This window comes from Sprattus sprattus (assembly GCF_963457725.1).
Source record: "Sprattus sprattus genome assembly, chromosome: 5".
NCBI lineage: Eukaryota > Metazoa > Chordata > Actinopteri > Clupeiformes > Clupeidae > Sprattus > Sprattus sprattus.
This window is the reverse complement of record NC_137924.1, coordinates 26,436,487-26,455,074: the sequence shown is the minus strand read 5'-3', so window position 1 is coordinate 26,455,074 and position 18,588 is coordinate 26,436,487. Positions and strand designations below refer to the sequence as shown.

The window sequence follows — 18,588 nt, the reverse complement described above, 5'->3', positions numbered from 1 at the left end:
ATGACTTCAGCCCTAATTGGTCAGAACGGAAATGATATCACTTGTGATTTAGTCAATCTACGTAATTACTGGCCGGTGATTTACACCAGCTAATTAAAACACGAGATCCCCACGTCTTCTTTGTGGTATATATTTTTTTTTCCTTAATTTCTTAATTTCCTTTTCTCTCTCACCTCCTTGGGCAGCGGAGTTTGTAACTGTGTGAGCGCGAGAGTGCGAGTGTTTGTGGACTGGCGGAAGATGCGATTTATTTTTTTGAGAGTCTGGACAAAGGGGCACTTTGAGACCAGGATGGAGGGGGATCACCTAAGGACTCAACCTGGGTGGTGTTTTGACCCCCTCAGGTGGAACAACAGGAACCATCTGGAATTGTGATAATTGCATATAGATGGTGAAAGACCTGTTACATGGGAGAGATATTAGGGCTCAAAGCTGAATGCCAGATAGGACACTATTGTTTGTTTGCAGAGTTCTCAGTCCCTTATCTTGAAATGGTGGTGTGATATGGTTTTGTATCTTCAAGACACAATGAGATGATATGAATCAATCTTATTAAAATATATTTTACAGCACATTTTATAGTCTGCCTCTTGCCTGATCAGTCTGCTTACTTGAATGTCTGTCAAGTCTCTCATTTAGGGACCATTATGAAATTTGAATAATTACAGTTGAACAAAACAATTATCCAACATGCAAGTCAAGAAGGTGAACGCATCAAGAGCAAAAATGGGAAGAGTAACATGAACAGAAGCCATAATGTTTATAGTGAGAACCTTTCTGGCTATCGTATACAGCTCGAATTGCAGCCTCTCAAAATCCTCTCTCGCTAACTGTAAGGAGGGTAAACACTTACTGTACAGGCTGCTTCACAAGAGGAAGTTGCATTGCCAGTGCTTGGTCTCTTGGACACTTCCTGGGCCCATTACACAACTGAGCCAAGTCAAGTTAGGCAAGCTGTTTACAGTGTGCGTATCTGTTCGAAATGGTTTGAGAGTGAGTCAGAAAGTGAAAGAGTGGGAGAGAGAGAAACAGAGCAAACTAGAACTAGCACAGGAAGTATCTGGGTTTTCAGTAAACCCCCCTAACAGAAGAAAGATGGTGGTGTGTGTACACACCTCAATGTAGTGTGTGTGTGTTAGGGATATCTGATGAGCCTCTGCTTGAGCTTTTAACCGCGCTGCAAAGATACAAACAGTCACTTTGAGGAAGCATCTCTAGGTAAGTTCTCCTATAGTCTAGCAAATGCCCTGCCAACTTCACCAGATCTAGATATGAGATAGATAGATAGATGAATACTTTATTAATCCCGAGGGAAATTTAGGAAGCTACTAGGCAGACTTCTGTGTAGATATAAATGTAGATATGCATCACAAATGTCATAAGTTAATAATTCTGTTAACCAGTACATTATCTTACTTCAACTTCAACTGGCTTTCCAATCTAAGGATTATTCTGAGGATGTGTTTAACCGTCTATCAGTTTAACGTCACTCTGAGCAGAAGATCTACAGAATTACGGGAGCACCTCTCCCTCGAAGAAGCTCAGTGGATTTGTTGTCTACACACAGTGAAGGTCTTTAAGGCCATGACACAAAGACTGGCAACAGTAAATTCCTCACACTCGTGTAGTCATGTGTGCATTTTCAGAACTAACTCAGCTTCCATTTTGAACGAGTGTGAAAACAAACACAAAAAGAGTTGCAGTCGAGAGTTTGACATAGAATATGGTTGAGCACATAGCTCTGTGACTATATGCCAGTGTGCTGCCAAAGACTACCCACATCCTCACTATCGAGAAGAGGATGCACCTGCCACATGTACATCTTTGTCTTTTTGACTAGTGCGTGTGTGTGTGTGTGCCTACAGCGAGCATCAAGCAAACCTCCTTGCATTCAGAGAACCACCAAATCTTGTTTCATTTCCCCTTTTTTCCAACTGACAGGAGTTTTGATGATCTCTGTGTGCACTGTTGTAAGGGGTTGTTTTGGACGGCGTCAGGCTTCAATCGAGTCGATGAGAGTTTTTACTGCAAAGGCTATTAACTTTCTGTGTCTGTAGGTGTGTTAGAGGAGAGTCTCAGTGTAATCGACCGGCATCAGCCTAAGGACACAGGATACTATGGGGTAAGAGCACCGTGTGTAACTATTCTCACCATCATCCTGTATTTCACTGTAATGTAACATCGGCCATGTCAGCATGAGAGTTAAGAATTAACCTGCTAGTGTGTTTAACTCGACATAGTTTTGACAGTCTCTTCAGTATCTTGGCAGAGTTTCACACAGTTCAACAGTTGGACACAGCTCAATTGTTCATTTGTCAGTTTGGCACAGTTGAACACAGTTCAACAGAGTTTGACATAGCTCAACACAGTTTGACGGAGTTCAACAGTTTTAAACTCTGCTTCGTTCCAGAATCAGTGGGGAGGAAGGCAAGTTGCATCGCCGTTTTTCACGACTAGGCAGCCGCCATTCCAGGGACCCTCCACGGCCCCCGCCTCAGGGCGACAAACCCGCCACGCCCGCTCCTCCCGCCGCCCCCACCCCCCCGTCACCCAGGCCCCCCGAGGTGGCCCCAAAACCACCCGATGCAGCCCCCAAGAATGTAGCTCCCAAACCAGCACCTGTGGCCTCCAAACCGAGTGTCCCGCCTCGACCCCAGAAGAAAGAGTTCCTGTGTGAGACCCACGGCAATGCCATCCTACAGGTACGCCTTGTGAAGTTTCTTATCAACACTGAAACTGTCTTTGTTTGTTTCAATATACTTTTTATTATATTTTAAGTTCGTTGTTTGTTTGTCTGTATATATTATAATGTTGGAAATAAGAAAATAATGTTTAAAATAATAATTGTTTTTGTTTGGGACAGGGGTTAAACGCCTTTCGTTGTGATGAGACGCTGTGTGATGTGACCCTGGTGGCAGGAGACAGCAGCAACACCTTTCCTGTGCACAGAGCCATCATGGCCTCAGCCAGTGACTACTTCAAAGCCATGTTTACAGGTGAGCGCCCCTAAGCCGTGTTCACAGGTACAGGTAATACACAGCTAGAGCTTTGTATGTTGCCGGTGAAACTCAAATAGTGACTACTTTATTAGCCTGGCCATTACCAGCCTGTGACTCCATTTCATTCCGTCTTTCAGTCTGGGCCAACCCAATGCATTTTGGTTTCCGAGATGGGCGGGTGCTTATCTTGAGGTTTAAAATCATTGGAGTTCCCTTAACCAATCAGCAATGTTTAGTAAGCATTCGGTAGATTAAACTCTTCCCAAAGCCAGTTGGGAGAAGAGCTACGACGTCCTTTCCAATCATAAAACTTACAAGAAAATACTCTTGTTCTCCTTTTAATTTTCTGATGTTCTCGAGAGTTGAGACAACTTTTCCGATAGCTTTTCGTGTCTTTTCCTCCAAGGCGAGTTTTGCGTCACAGCTCTGAACTGTTCGCTGATTGGTCCTGCAAAATTTTGAGTTCTGGAGACGATTGTCAATGGGGTTGGGCCAAACTGAGTATGAGCTTGAAATCAATTCAGGCGGAAATACGTAGGCTGGTGTCACCAGGCTACTACTTTATAGCCATGCCACTGCTTCAGTCCATCTGGAATGTATGATATAAATAAAAAGCCAATATAAACCATGTACTCACAATTAAATTAATTAACAAATAAATGAAGGGTTATCAAAGGTGAAGGAATCATTTTTTTTCATGTGAAATGTGGTCCACTGTACCACTTTGGAGCTCACACCTTACAGAATGAAATACAATGCAGTGTGGTGCTGCACGATTGTGATAATGTCAACCACTTCCACAGTTTTGAAAAGCACCTCAAAGTTACCTCATGTTTCAAAAGAGGTCCTCAAGATTTCTTTAGAAAATGAACAGTAAAGTTTAAGAGGAAACTTCCTCTTCAGCTAGTGGTTTATCTTAGAAATCAAGACGTATAATTCATGGTAATACCACTCTTCTCAACGATATTAACACCTCTATAAGACGGCATAAGACAGCTTCTAATAAGGTTTCCACAACTAAGTAACTACTTATTAACTACTCAACATTCTTACACACACCTAAGTAAGTACTGACTCAACTACAGCCTAACTCAACATTCTTACTCACACCTTATACACTTACTCAACTATAGCATTAATCAACATTCTCCCATGATCCTCTTTCATTCTTTGTCTTGTTCTGCATCTTTTTCTCTTGCTTCCTTCATCCTCCCTGTCCTCTTCCTTGCCCCCCCCGGTCTTTCTCTCTCTCTCCCTCTCTCCCTGTCTCTCTTTTTCTCTCTCCTACAGGAGGAATGAGAGAACAGGAGCTGAAGGAGATCAAGCTGCATGGCGTGAGCAGCGCCGGGCTGAAGAACATCATCGACTTCATCTACACCTCACGGCTGGACCTGAGCGTGGGCAGTCTGCAGGACACGCTAGAGGCCGCCAGCTTCCTGCAGGTCCTGCCTGTGCTAACCTTCTGCAACCAGCTGCTCAGTAGCGAGGTGAGTGTGGAGAAGAGCGAAAGAAAGAGAGCGAGAGAGAGAGAGAAAAAGAAAGAGAGAAAGAAAGAGAGAGAAAGAGAGAAAGAGAGAGAGAAGCATTATGACAACATGAGAGGTCTGTGAGATACACACATATACTGTCTTAGCAGACAAAATATTTCACAACTTATTTATAATAATGCATACATTGTTGTGTGTCGTGCTGAGTATCATGACACTCGTGTGGCTTCTGTTTTGGCAGATCACGATTGCTAACTGTGTGGAGGTGGAGCGCATGGCCGCAGACCTGCTCCTGGAGGACGTCCAGACTCATGTCGGGAACTTCGTGCGGGACAACTTCCAGGAGCTGGTCCAGAGCGGCTGCTTCCTGCAGCTCTCCAAGTCCAGCATAGCGTACGCGCTGTCCAGTGACGGCCTGAAGGGTCTCTCCGAGATGGAGCTCTACCGGGCGACCCGCGCCTGGATATCCCACGACCACTCCGAACGCCGCACGTCCGCCTACACCCTGCTGCGGCACATTCGCTTCCCGCTCATGACCCCCGCCGAGCTCCTCCAGATCTCGCAGGAGGAGGACCAGAGTGAAAGCAGCGGAAGAGGAGGAGGGGAAGGCAACGCCAACGTGGCGCAGGAGCCGCCGCTGATGCGCTCGGACACGGCCTGCATTAACCTGCTCCTGGAGGCCAGCAACTACCAGATGCTGCCGTTCGTGCAGCCGCTGCTGCAGACCGAGCGCACGCAGATCCGCTCCGACTGCGTGCGGCTGCTCGCCCTGGGCGGCGTCATGCGCCACCAGCTGGTCGTTAGCCGCGAGCTGTGCTTCTATGAAGAAAAGGAGGAAGGGGAGGAAGAGGATGGTGGCAGTGGCGGAAAACGAGGAGGAAGCTGGCGAGCGCTACAGCCCATGGAAGTGCCACGCTACCAGCATGGCGTGGCACTGCTCGGAGGCTTCCTGTTCATCGTCGGAGGCCAGAGCACATACGACACCAAGGGCAAGACGGCGGTGGATAGCGCCTACCGCTACGATCCACGCTTCGACCGCTGGCTACAGATGGCGTCGCTCAACGAGAAGAGGACCTTCTTTCACCTGAGCGCACTCAAGGGGAAGCTGTACGCCGTCGGAGGACGCAACGCCACTGGAGAGATCAGTGAGTAGCCATCAGGCCCGTGACCAATCAAATCCAGAGTAGCAACACTAGCTGAAGGAAGCATAATAAAAGCAGCCATTTGAGAGACACATTTACAAACTACCAAGATATTCTAGAGATCATTAGAAAAAAATACTTCCCAATGAGGGCTAGATTTCTAAAGCAAGTCTGCATGAAAAAGCAGTACTCTGATTAGCAAATCAAATTAGTTGTCAATACTCAATTTACCAGCTAAATGTCTATGTTATGGAAGAGTTTTTTTTCTGTCACAAAGTTGATGCTACACTCTAGGAAGGCTGTTTATCATCACCCCACACATTACATACAATACATGACATTTCTTGACAAGCGTTCCACTGATCCTGGTATGAGTAGACACTCTGCACTTGAGTGAGGAAGCTCCTACTGTATTTATACACCAAAGAGAAATGTCATACATCATATGCTAATATAATTCTTGCTAATATCAGTCTGCCTTTGATTCCCAGGCTCAGTGGAGTGTTATAATGTTAACAAAAATGAGTGGACCTTTGTGACGCCAATGGTTGAACCTCACTATGGTCACGCTGGAGCAGTCCATGGAGGTCAGATGTATGTCTCAGGTGAGTGGTCTTTTCAATTAATTTCAATCAATACATTTGTTTATTTGATCAAGAGGGACAGTGTACATTCATGAACATTAAAATGTAAATGCACCCAATTATAGCCAAAAGGCTAGTTTCCATTGGCAGTCCCCTTGCCAGAGTGAAAAAGGCTATACGACCTAAAAAAGGCATTAAAGTATCAAATGTATCTTTCTTGACAGAAGCCTTTTAAACCTCCCGATTCTGTTCGTTTAACCTCCGTTTATTTAGCTGTTCTCTCCACACCGGGGTTGCATGGGTTCGTTGAGCCAGGCACACAAAGCTTGTTTTGTTGACGTGTCTTACTCTTCCTGTCTCACCCACTAAACCAGTTCACACTTTGGTAGTGTTTGAGGGAATTTGGTTGAAACAATGGCTCCATTCTAGAATGTTTCCCAGGGAGGTCTGGAAACTTTCTGATGGCCTCTGAAGGTTGAGCATGGTGAGAACGCTAGTTAGTGACAGCAGCTGGTCAGGAAGTCCAAAGACGTGTTCCACCGAAGTGGGTCAGTGAAATAACCCATCTGTGGTTTTGACCACAACAGTCACAGCATGCATATGTCAGGTCTGCAAACAGAGTTCTCAGACATCCTTTTGTGTGAAAAGTTTGTTAAACCTCCCACTGTCATGACAGTAAGATGTACTGGAACAGAATACACTCACTCTTCATAAGTGAAACACTCAGGGTGGGGTCAGGCTAATTTTTGCTCTAGTGTGGTCCTGTGATTCATGAGTGCTAAACTGTAAACCAAACCTTTCAAAGTCTTTCAAAATGGAGGACACATAGAGACAATCCCTGTCAATTTAACAATCTAAAAAGCCTATGCATTTCTTTCTCTCTAGGTTATTAGCATTAGCATATTATATTATGATATTAGCATTAGCGTATTGTATATTTTATTGCTATGTTATTAGCATATTGTAAATTATATTGCTAGGTTAATAGCATATTGTTTATTATATTACTAGGTTATTAGCATCAGCATATTATGTTAGGTTATTAGCATTAGCATATTGCAGCAGGATGCTTGTTGTTTCTGACAGAGCAGGCAGTTTCTCAGGCCAGGCTGCTTACACCACAGGCTGCTTACACCGCAGGCTGCTTTTAAAAACCTCCTTCTTGCTCAGAACTGCTGTTTCTGAAAGAGCAAGCGCTTTTCAGGTCAGGCTGCAGTGCTTACACCATAGGCTGCTACTACCACAGGCTGTTTATGAACACATCCTTCTCGCTCAGGACTACTCGCAGCAGAGGCTGCAGGGACCAGTCGACTGCCCACAACAAAGCCCACCTTCTGCCCTTGCATCACTTTTTCCCCTTCACTTCGCATTTCAATGCAAACAGCCTGACCACTAGAGCCTAATTTCAGTGCCTAGCACATAGAAACATCATTTACCTGATCACTGGAAAGAGTTAGTTAAATACCTGAAATGGAAATATTTTATTTGAATGCCTGACCACTAGGTAAATGTGAATACCAATAAATATTATTAGTATGAATGTTATTGCTGTTCAATTTATCTGCTTTTGGTCTTGCAAATTTTAGAAAATTCTTGAAAAAAGAACACAGGACATTTACTACACAGTGTCTAGGCTAAACAAAAGCAGTTTCAGGCTGATGTGTTTTTCTGGTGTGAAGATACTATACTACACTACAGAGCACTAAAAATAAATGTAGAGAAAGAATTGCAGTAAATCCCCTTTTGGTTAACCACAGTGTCTGCATGTACTGTGTAATGGAGACTTTCAATCACGTTAATATGTTATATATATTGAATATTTCCAAAGTATGAATATGTTTCTGTTTATTGTATTTAACAGACCACATAGCTCAAGTTGATACTGCATTGTATTGGATTTGTATTCATATTCAATCATACATATTGTTATTTATAAAACAAATGGGTTCTATCGAGTTATTTAGCTGTTTCTGATTGGACGAGAGACGCTCCATGTCATGGATTATCCCAGAACAAACCAACGGGACTTTTCACAGCTAATAATAAATCACTCCGCGATTAACATTCTATAGCGCATTGATGAAAACCGTTAATTCAAAATTTTTATATTTCCAAACCAATTTTATATATTTTTTATTGCGGAGAAAAAATGGCGAAATAATTTTTTTTTTAATCAATAACTTTGTGTTGAAATGTTAATTGGTTGACTATAGAATTGTTTTATAAAAGCAATATAGCACGAGTGGGAGTGGGGTAGGTAAGGGATAATCCCACGTGTTGTTGCCTACGCCACTCGGCCTCCGGACTCGGTGGCTACGGCCGACCACCACCCGTGGGATTATCCCTTACCTACCCCACTCCCACTCGTGCTATATTGCTTAAATAATATATGACTGGAATATTTACAACACCATACCTACATCTCCAGGCAGTGGAGGTAGTTATCATCACTGTATTTTATTGAATTAATCAGAAATCGTAACGGTGTTAATTCATAGGACGGCATGTGTTATCTGCAAACGTTTGCGTTGTCATGTTAATCCATTATTAAACTGAAGTTATAGAGTGTTAATCCATTATTAAACTTAGCATTTTGATTGTTTAACAGAATGGCCTATATTTGACACTGTCCGATAACTGACAGAGCTACGCTATGAGACTTCTGTTAGATCCCATATCTCAAGGAAATGTGACTAAGGTCGTGTTACCATGTGAAATATCATACTACTGGAACACCATTTGCAGACTGGAACGTAAATTAATTCCTTTCTCCCTGCCCCACCACTAGGGGGCATCACCAAGGACACCTTCCAGAAGGAGTTGTGGTGCTACGAGCCCGCGAACGACCTCTGGAGCCGGCGGGCGGACATGGTGGAGCTGCGGGGGCTGCACTGCATGTGCACGGTCGGCGAACGCCTCTACGTGATGGGCGGCAACCACTTCCGGGGGGCCAATGACTACGACGACGTGCTGGGCTGCGAGTACTACAGCCCTGCCAGCGACCAGTGGACCATGGTGGCAGCCATGCCCCGCGGGCAGAGTGACGTCGGGGTGACCGTCTTCAAAGGGCGCGTCTACGTGGTTGGCGGCTACTCGTGGAACAGCCGCTGCATGGTGGACATCGTGCAGTGTTACGACCCGGAGAGCGACGAGTGGGAGCACCCCTTCAGTGTGCTGGAGCCCCTGGGGGGGATCCGCGCCTGCACCATGACCGTGCACCGGCCCCAGGGGCCCGCCGCCGAGGCCCAGATCCAGGAGTGCCCTCTGGCCACCATCAAGAACTGACAGAGGGGGAAAGTGAAGGGGGGATGAAAGATTTTTGGGGGGGGGTCCCTGTGCTTGACATTTATGGATTTGTAGATTTCAGAAGCTTTTTAGGGAGACGGTCACACCAACTGCTGTCATTTAGTCATTTTAGGCGAGTCCCAAACCACAAAAACTGCAAAGCCTGTGGGCTATGTTGGTGAAACCTGAATTTAATTTCTTTGACAAAGTTGAAAAACAGCAGTGTTGTCCAATGCAAAGCAGTGCAAACATTTTCTATTTAAATTCACCCTAGAATTTTAAAGTATTTATATGCTATGCTATGGAGCGTCCTTCAGCTCCAGTTTCAGTGATTCAAACAAAACATTTCATCCTCAGGCCTCTATAGTACTGCCACTCACTGCTCACGTGTCTCTCTTTCTCAGCTATCTTAAAATTAAAAACTATTTAAAGCAATATTGCAACTGCTCGAGGTAGTATCACATCACCTACATGTTCTCTGTTTTTCTCTAACTGTGAGTTAACTGCGTTATTTAAGATGCTGAAGTGAAACCAGACCAGACAGAGTTTGAAGGATTAGAAACCTACAGCTCGATCTCTGTGAAAAAAAAAGAAAAGCTTATTTTAGCCTGATGGGAAGGACTGTGGCACAGGGTTACAGTTCTGGACCCTCCAAAGGATCTCATTGGGTGGGTCAAACTGGATTTTGAGAACTGTTTATGGAATGGTCATCACTGGATTCCTCCAGGTGTTTTGTGTCCGCCATTGACTGTGTGCGTTCAAGGATTTATTCATCTGAATTCAAAGGTCCCGGTCTTGAGGCTTCAGACATTGCAAAGACTATTATATTGTTCAGAGAATGTGCCATGGATTCCTTATGGTGTTTCCGCTCTTAGGACAGTCGAGGGAGGAGGGCTTGATTTGCATTTGTTCTGTTGTACAGGGCGCCCCCCTGTTCTCGCCTTTATGCATCTGTTTTAAAAGCATGGGGTTTAAAGTTTCAAGAGTGGGCAATGAGCACTTTGGTGTTGATGAAACTGTTTTTTTTGTAATCCACTCTTTAGGATCCAGCTGAGGGTTTTAAGATCAGTAATGGATAGTTTTGTGGAATCAGGGATCGCTAGAGCTGCTTGATCTGTCACGAAGGGTTTGGTGAACTCAACAGTTAATAGCAGAGCAGGTTGGACTCAGGTCAGTTATGTTGGTCAGTCTTTGAGGGAGTGTGTTGCCTTAAGTATTATGCCTTATATTTCTTATGTATTTTATATAAAGTTTTTCTTATGTTGTTGTACTAACTACTGTATGTTTTATGCTTATTGTCTGCACCAATATGGCAAAGAAAATTCCTGGTAGGCTTAAACTTACTTGGCAATGAAAACAATTCTGATTCTGATTCTAGTGAGACAGCTTCAACGGCTTTTCCAGTTTGAAGGTTAACACCTGATATTGTAGAAATGGAAATAGATAACACTGTACCCTGTCATTAACTGGGTATGGTGACTTGGGTTTCCATACCATTGGGGAGAAGGTGCCTTATTTAATTTGTGTGAAGGTTGCATATTACTCACAGCTGAAAGGACGGCTTGGCACACTGGGGAGGTCCCACCTTTCAGTTTCTGATGGACTGCCTCCCTCATCGAGGCTGCTGTATGAGTCTCCATGGCCCACAAGGTTAGCTGACCTTCAGTGGAGGTTGTACAATTGCTACAAATAAGCTTGTTTTTAGAATTAATGAGGGGGGTGTCACCCCTTTTGCCCTTATTGTAACATGACTGATGCTGTAATTCAGTATTCTGTGAATGTGCAAGGCTAGCACCACCTTTATTTGCTATACTGGGGAAGGTATTGATGTATTTGTGTATTGTTTATTGTTCAGTTGTGGGCCCAGCCAGGATGGGCAGGAGTGGTATATAATAGCCAATTTCTTGGAAGGGTAGGCCAAGTTGGCCATTCTTAAATCCCATGAAGCAAAAAATAAAGGCCAGGAAACAGACATGATATCCATGTTAAAATCTCTGGTGGAAAGGAGAATAGTGGTGGAGTAAAGGTTCTACCAGCACACAGAGATTGGGGCTCAGTGCAGGGAGAAATGGTGTGTATAAGGGAGGGGATAGTCACACACACACAAACACACACACACTCTCACATACACACTCATTGAGAATTGGTGTTTATAAGGGAGGGGGTAGTCACACATACACAAACACTCACACACACTCATGAACACACACTCATATTCATGGAGAAATGGTGTGTATAAGGGAAGGGATAGTCAAACACATACACACACACACACACACACACACTCACACTCTCACACACACGCACGTTTTCAACTGGTGAAATGGACTGGGTTGTTTTTCTTTCAGTGTTTTTTGAATGATTTCCAAATGGTGTTTTAAATAAAGAATTTTAAAAGTCAAAGTTTCTTTTTCTCTCTCTTTTTATTTTGCTTTCCTTGCTGGTGAGGAATCATCACTCACTGTTCTCCAGATTAGCTGTTCAAACATAAGTGTGACTGCTTTCTGTGAGGGTTCACACACATTACACTAATCATCATCGGACACCAACTCTAGAGCTAGAGCTAACAGCTCTAAGAGGTTTAACATGTCCCTATCGGTGGTCAAATTCATCCCTATCGGTGGTCAAATTCATCCCTATCGGTGGTCAAATTCATCCCTATCGGTGGTCAAATTCATCCCTATTGGTGGTCAAATTCATGTCTATTGGGTGGTCATATTCATCTTCTTATCAACAATTCATCCCTATTGGTGGTCAAATTCATCTTCTCATCAATTCATCCCTATTGGGTGGTCAAATTCACCTTCTCATCAATTCATCCCTATTGGTGGTCAAATTATTTTTTTTCATCATCAATTCATCCCTATTGGTAGTCAAATTCATCCCTATTGGTTGTAAAATGAATCTTCTCATCATCAATTCATCCCTAATGGTAGCCAAATTCCTCATCTCATCAGGCCCCAACAAGTCCACTGAACAGGTAGTGTCATATGACTGAATAAGCTTCTATCATGCATATGTTCCTGGTGCCCTGATGGAAATGTTCTCCAATCATATTCAGGTATCTGTGTGTTAAGTTTCTAGATGTCCTCATCCTTACGGTGCATCTTGCCTAACAGTTAAAGAAATAGATAATTTGTTGCCTGTGTTGAGTCAAACCACTCATTGGTTGGCTTTGTGTGAATACGCCCAGGCATACAGTGTGTTGTCAGTAGTTCCTGCCCAGTGGCATTGGGGCTGTCCTTGGCAGACTCCTGTGCATAAATACCCAACAGTCTGCCTGCCTGCCTGTCTGCCAGTCCTGACTGAGATTCCCATGCCCTGGAGCACTTCCTCGTACTCAAATAACTGCTTCAGGCTGCACTGCTGGATTGCATTCAACGCATTCACGGACACTCAAGGAGATTCTTCTTTCAGACCAGACGAGGAAACTGTCTCAGTAGGACACAGACTGTGTCAGACTGGACTGGGATAGAGAGGGCAGACTAGGACACTTGCAGTGTAGAGGGAGGAGAGGGAGAACGAGAGGCGAACGGCCATGTCGTTGTCGGGAGACGTGTGTGTGGTGACGGGGGCGAGCGGGTTCCTGGGGAAGAATCTGGTCCAGTTGCTCCTGGAGGAGGAGAAGCTGGCTGAGATCCGCCTGCTGGACAAGACCATCCAACCGGAGCTCTTACGGGACCTGGAGGGTAATATATATTATACCTTAGAGATTTCATGTTGGTGCATATGTATATAAAATATGTTCAGACTTTCTTAGTACACCAGTGTGTGTCTGTGGTCAAGCATTAGTGTATGCAGGTGTGGGAAAGGGTTCCGGATGCATTATCATACGTTTCACAATTTCCTTTTTAAATGTGCACGCACCTTACATTCCAATCAGAATAGCAGCTGCTCTCTCCCCCCTCATGTAGAGACAAGCCATGACCTCTCCATTCAGTTCTCTGAAGTAGAGGATTCATTCAGAACCCGTCTTTCACATCCCTAATCTCTCTCAACACTTCAAAAAAGAGGTTGGCACAGACCTAGCCTCTCTGCTTGTTCCCTAGCTTGGTCCTTGAGGATAAAAGCCACTCATTCAGCCTGTTGCACTACAGAAGCCTTGCTCCTTCAGAGTTTTAAATTGTATGAATTGGTGTTTTTTTTATCTGCAGCTGAAGGGAGTTCTTTTTTTCTAGCAAATTTAATTTGGTAGGACAGAACACTGCTTTTCTATGCAGATATCAAGCACCAATAGCTACAAATGTTGTAATGTGAAGTTGATTAAGAGTAACAATGTTATCTGGTAACAAGCTGCTTTATTCATTTGTAAAAATCATCATTTGATAGATCTCAGATTATTGAGATTGGATTGATTAACTGGTTGATTAACTGGTTGATTGACCGGTTGTGGTGCGTATGTCATTAAATGCTTTCAGACAAAAGGGGTGAGACGACTGTGAGCGTGTTTGAAGGGGACATCAGGAATGCTGATCTCCTCAGAAGAGCCTGTCAGGGAGCATCAATCATCTTCCACACTGCCTCCCTCATCGACGTCACGGGAAGAGTGGATGAAAGTGAACTCCATGGAGTCAATGTCAAAGGTACAGAAGAGCAAGTGGCACAGGTGATATGGGGAAGTATAGCAGGGATAGGACAAGCGTTCTGATTGGCTCGAGCGTGGACATGCCTCCCGAATATCGTCCGCATGAAATCCGTCTAGGGCACTAAATACAAAATTACAGGCATATATGAAAAGCGTCTGCCAAATCACTAAATGTAAGTGCTAACTTTCAGGGTAGTTGATGTAACTTCTATAACAAAACTCTGTACTGCTGCTTTAAAGTCCTGCAGAGAGCGTCTTGGTTATTCCTGTGTCTCTCAGGGACCCAGATGCTTCTGGAAACATGCATCCAGGAGAACGTGTGCTCCATCATCTACACCAGCAGCATAGAGGTGGCTGGCCCCAATCCCCGTGGCGACCCCATTGTCAATGGTGACGAGGAGACCCCTTACTCCGCCTGCCTGAAGTTCCCCTACAGCAGGACCAAGAAGGAGGCTGAGGAGCTGTGCCGTCAGGCCCAGGGGGAGGCGCTCCGAAACGGGGGCCGCCTGGCCACCTGCACCCTGCGTCCCATGTACATCTTTGGCGCCGGCTGCCGCTTCACACTGGGCCACATGCGTGACGGGATCTGCAACCGTGACGTGCTGAGGCGGATGTCCCCCCGCAAGGCGCTTGTCAACCCCGTGTTCGTGGGGAACGTGGCCTACGCTCACCTCCAGGCCGCCCGGGCCCTGCGGGACCCCCGGAGGAGAGCGCTGGTCGGCGGGAACTTCTACTACGTGGCGGATGACACGCCGCCAGTCAGCTACTCTGACTTCAACCACGTCGTGCTGGCACCGCTGGGCTTCGACATCCAGGAACGGCCCACCCTGCCGTTCCCCGTCCTCTACCTCTTCTGCTTTCTCATGGAGATGCTGCAGATGATGCTCCGACCTTTCGTGCGATTCACCCCGCCCTTAAACAGGCAGCTCCTGACGATGCTGAACACGCCATTCTCGTTCTCCTACCAGAAGGCCAAGAGGGATTTGGGATACACACCGCGATACGGCTGGGAGGAGGCTCGCAAGATCACCACTGATTGGCTGGCCTTAATGCTGGCCAAGGAGAGAGCACAAATGAAAGCCAAATGATTTTAAATGTTTAAAAAGTGTGTTTAAATGTGTACATTGTTTTGATAGACCGCACTAAAATAAGTGGGCTAGAGTTGGCTCTTCCATCAAAACACTATGTCAAACATTTTACTAAAAAAATTAAAAATTTTATGGAAATCATTCATTGGTTGGTTTGACAGCACCAAAGTCAAAACAAATCATGACCTTTTAGAAACAGTACCTAGATATTACAGGTTGAATTACAGAAATGTTATCTCTTACTCCCTGTGAATGTATCTCTTAACTCTTAACATATCTTAACGTCAATAGGGATGCACCGATCCGCTTTTTTCACCTCCGATACCGATACCGATATCTGAGGTTTAGTGTCGGCCGATACCGATCCGATACCAATATAAAAAAACTGCACGAAATTATGGTAACTGTGTGTATGTGTGTGACCACACGTGCAAGAGGGAGAAAAGAGGAGTGCATGACATGAGATCTTGGTGCATTTTTTGCTCATTTGCTACTTAACATTATGTTTAGTCATCACTATCAATTCATAACATAGGATAAAAATAATCACAAATAATGTACGTTACATTGTAGAGGCTCAGCATGGTGACCTGTTAATGTATTTGCTGGCTCTAGTCTGTTAAAATACCCACAATTACCAAAACAGTATTCTTTATCTCTCTTTAATGTGCATTCATCAATTTCCATTACATGACAATCGTACAAATTGCATGTAATCGTACAAATGTGTGTGCCTGCAATGAGAATGGGGACTGCACTGAATAACTTTAACATGAGTTATTGCTACACGATAACAATTGCACAACTAACATTACTCAATACATATAATTATGGACATTAGGCATTACACTAGGCAACATGAATCTCATTCATAGCTCATCCAGTCGAAATCTTAACAGGATGAACCCATCTTTATTACAGCGAATCAACATCAGAACATAACTAAATCTCCGCTTAGCATGCTAATCGCTACTAATAGCAACCTGCACTCATAATACTCTACCTATCACAGTCGTAACTTCATGAAACCCCTTACATTCATTATGTACGCACACAATGCCTCACATACATGTCGAACAATGATGATTTAAGCATTGGAAATGTATAAGGCACAACTACTTTGCCACTGATGGGCAATGAACTGAACTTGTCACTATTCACTGAAAACTTAACTGAGCAGACAGCGTTGCTAGGCAACGTCACTATCAACAGAGAGTTTTTCATACAGTTGCGGGAAGGCTTTTTATGGATTGTCTGCCATCAAGCCACCCTAAATCTTTGAATGTGCGTGTTTCAAGATAATAACAGTCCGAAACAAAGCCTCGATGTAAATACATAAAAATAAACATAAACATATTTTTTTAAAATATGGATCGGCCCATTGTCACCGATACCCGATCTAGAAATTTCTTCAATATCGGTACCGATACCGATACAAATATCGGATCGGTGCATCCCTAAACGTCAATTTATGAATAGGGTTAGGGTCAGGGATTGGGTTTGGTCAAGTTGATGTTCATCGAACATTTAAAACGACTGAACTTGCATTTCAACAAACCATCTGTAAAAGTCTCTGTAGGTGGACAATCCAAATAAAGTTAGCCTACCCAATTTACATCTACAGCAATTGACATTTATTTGAGTAAACGTTTGAATGTAATTCTATTCTGTATATGTGAACAATATTAAATGGTGTGGTCCTGGTCATTTTGCTTTAATTTTGAAGAATTTAATTTTTTTTTTTTTTAAAGGATGTGTTGACTGTCACATATTTTGCAATACTGCATGCTTTTGGTCTTTAAACAAATGTTATGACTTTCCACTTTACGTACAGAAATGTGAAATACATCCTTTTGGAAAATAACGATACTACAGAAATTGTTTGCAATAAATGTGTTCAATTAATGTGTGGGCTTTATGTCTTGTAAGGACAACCTAAATGTTACCAACGACGGAAAACACCAGACTGGTAGATTTATAGCTAGTGTCAAGAAAAATCTGCGTCCACACAGAAACGCTGGAGCGGAGCGGTTGAACCCGCTGTAAAGACATCATGGAGCATGCGCATAAAGTGACAGAAGACAGAAGTGGATATCTAAGAGAGATCTAGATCTAGGACTTACCACCTGAAATCACTGTTACCACAGCACTCAAACAGGACTAGTTAGAATCGCGCACTTCACCATAACCCTAGTTTGTGTTAAGTTACCACTTTGAACTTCCGTCTATAATAAAAATCTTTTCACGTCAGATTTTCTCATAAAGGCTTTTAGTGACACTTTTAAAAAAAGTTTTTGAACAATGGTCTGATGCAAATCGATAAAACAGTGAGAGATTAAAGTGTGGATTGTTAATATCATCCCTTTCCTAAGCAGCTTCTTCACAGTATCGATTTAGTTTATGTAGCTGTTATGAAGTGACGCAGCAGGGTTACTAAGGGTTCAGGCTGAGGTTGCGATGCAGGCCGTGGGGCGTACATGTGGGGCAATGACATCAACGGGTTAGAATAAATGCGGGCGGGCGTCCACACAAACACAGATCCGCTGGCGGGTTTGAATCTACCCACTCTGGACACCGGAAATGGGGGTTTTATTGGCTCGTCCCACAGTGTCCCCACTTTTGTTCAAGTTTGGCGTGCTCTTTTAGATTCTATCAACACAGACTGGACTGGGATAGATTCTGTTTTAATAGGGCAGAACGAGAGGCGGACGGCCATGTTGTTGTCGGATCCGTGTGTGTGGTGACAGGGGCGTGCGGGTTCCTGGGGAAGAATCTGGTCCAGTTGCTCCTGGAGGAGGATCCGCCTGCTGGACAAGACCGTCCAACCGGAGCTCCTACGGGACCTGGAGGGTAATATATCTTATACCTGAGATTCCAAGTGTAATGTATGTGTTCGATAGGTTCAGACTTTCTATGTACGTGCGTGTGTGCGTGTGTGTGTGCGTGCGTGTGGTCAAGCATCAGTGGTGTAACTGAGTGTATGGTGGTGTGGGAAGGGGTTCCAGATGCCAGAGAGGTAGGACTCAATATCTCGTATTAAAACTGATGTTCCAACACATTTTCATACGTTTCAAAATTTCGTTTTCAATGTGCACGCACCCTATATTTCTATGCCACTTACATTGCTGCAAAAACTACAGGAATATCAGTGGCTCTTTACACCCTCTTATAGAAACAATCATGGCCTCTCCTTTCAGTTCTCTGAAATAGATGATTCATTTAGAACCCTGTCGGGGTGACCCTCTTCAAAGGGCGTGTCTACGTGGTGGGCAGGTACTCGTGGTCCAGCCGTTGTATGGTGTACAACGTGCAGTGTTACGACCCGGACACTGCACGAAGTTCATAGAAGAGATCATTGCCTTGCTCAAACCAGGAAAAGGATACAAAAAGAAAGCAAAAGGACTGAATGTCCCTAGAA

General features: G+C 44.1%; 2 protein-coding genes across 2 annotated transcripts; both read left to right on the top strand.

The window, feature by feature from the left end:
- Positions 1 to 2,117: 2,117 nt before the first annotated feature.
- LOC308366098 (kelch-like protein 9) lies at positions 2,118 to 9,497 on the top strand (the record flags this gene model as incomplete). The annotated part of the gene is made up of 7 exons (XM_080839734.1): positions 2,118 to 2,122; positions 2,411 to 2,702; positions 2,864 to 2,996; positions 4,290 to 4,486; positions 4,728 to 5,631; positions 6,120 to 6,233; positions 9,001 to 9,497. The coding sequence occupies 7 exons, from the start codon at positions 2,118 to 2,120 to the stop codon at positions 9,495 to 9,497; spliced, it is 2,142 nt and encodes a 713-aa protein (XP_080695860.1).
- A 3,538-nt stretch (positions 9,498 to 13,035) lies between these two features.
- On the top strand, positions 13,036 to 15,170 carry LOC308365315 (3 beta-hydroxysteroid dehydrogenase/Delta 5-->4-isomerase-like; the record flags this gene model as incomplete). The annotated part of the gene is made up of 3 exons (XM_080838697.1): positions 13,036 to 13,186; positions 13,916 to 14,080; positions 14,362 to 15,170. 3 exons carry the CDS (start codon positions 13,036 to 13,038, stop codon positions 15,168 to 15,170), a joined length of 1,125 nt encoding a protein of 374 aa, XP_080694823.1.
- Positions 15,171 to 18,588: the final 3,418 nt, after the last annotated feature.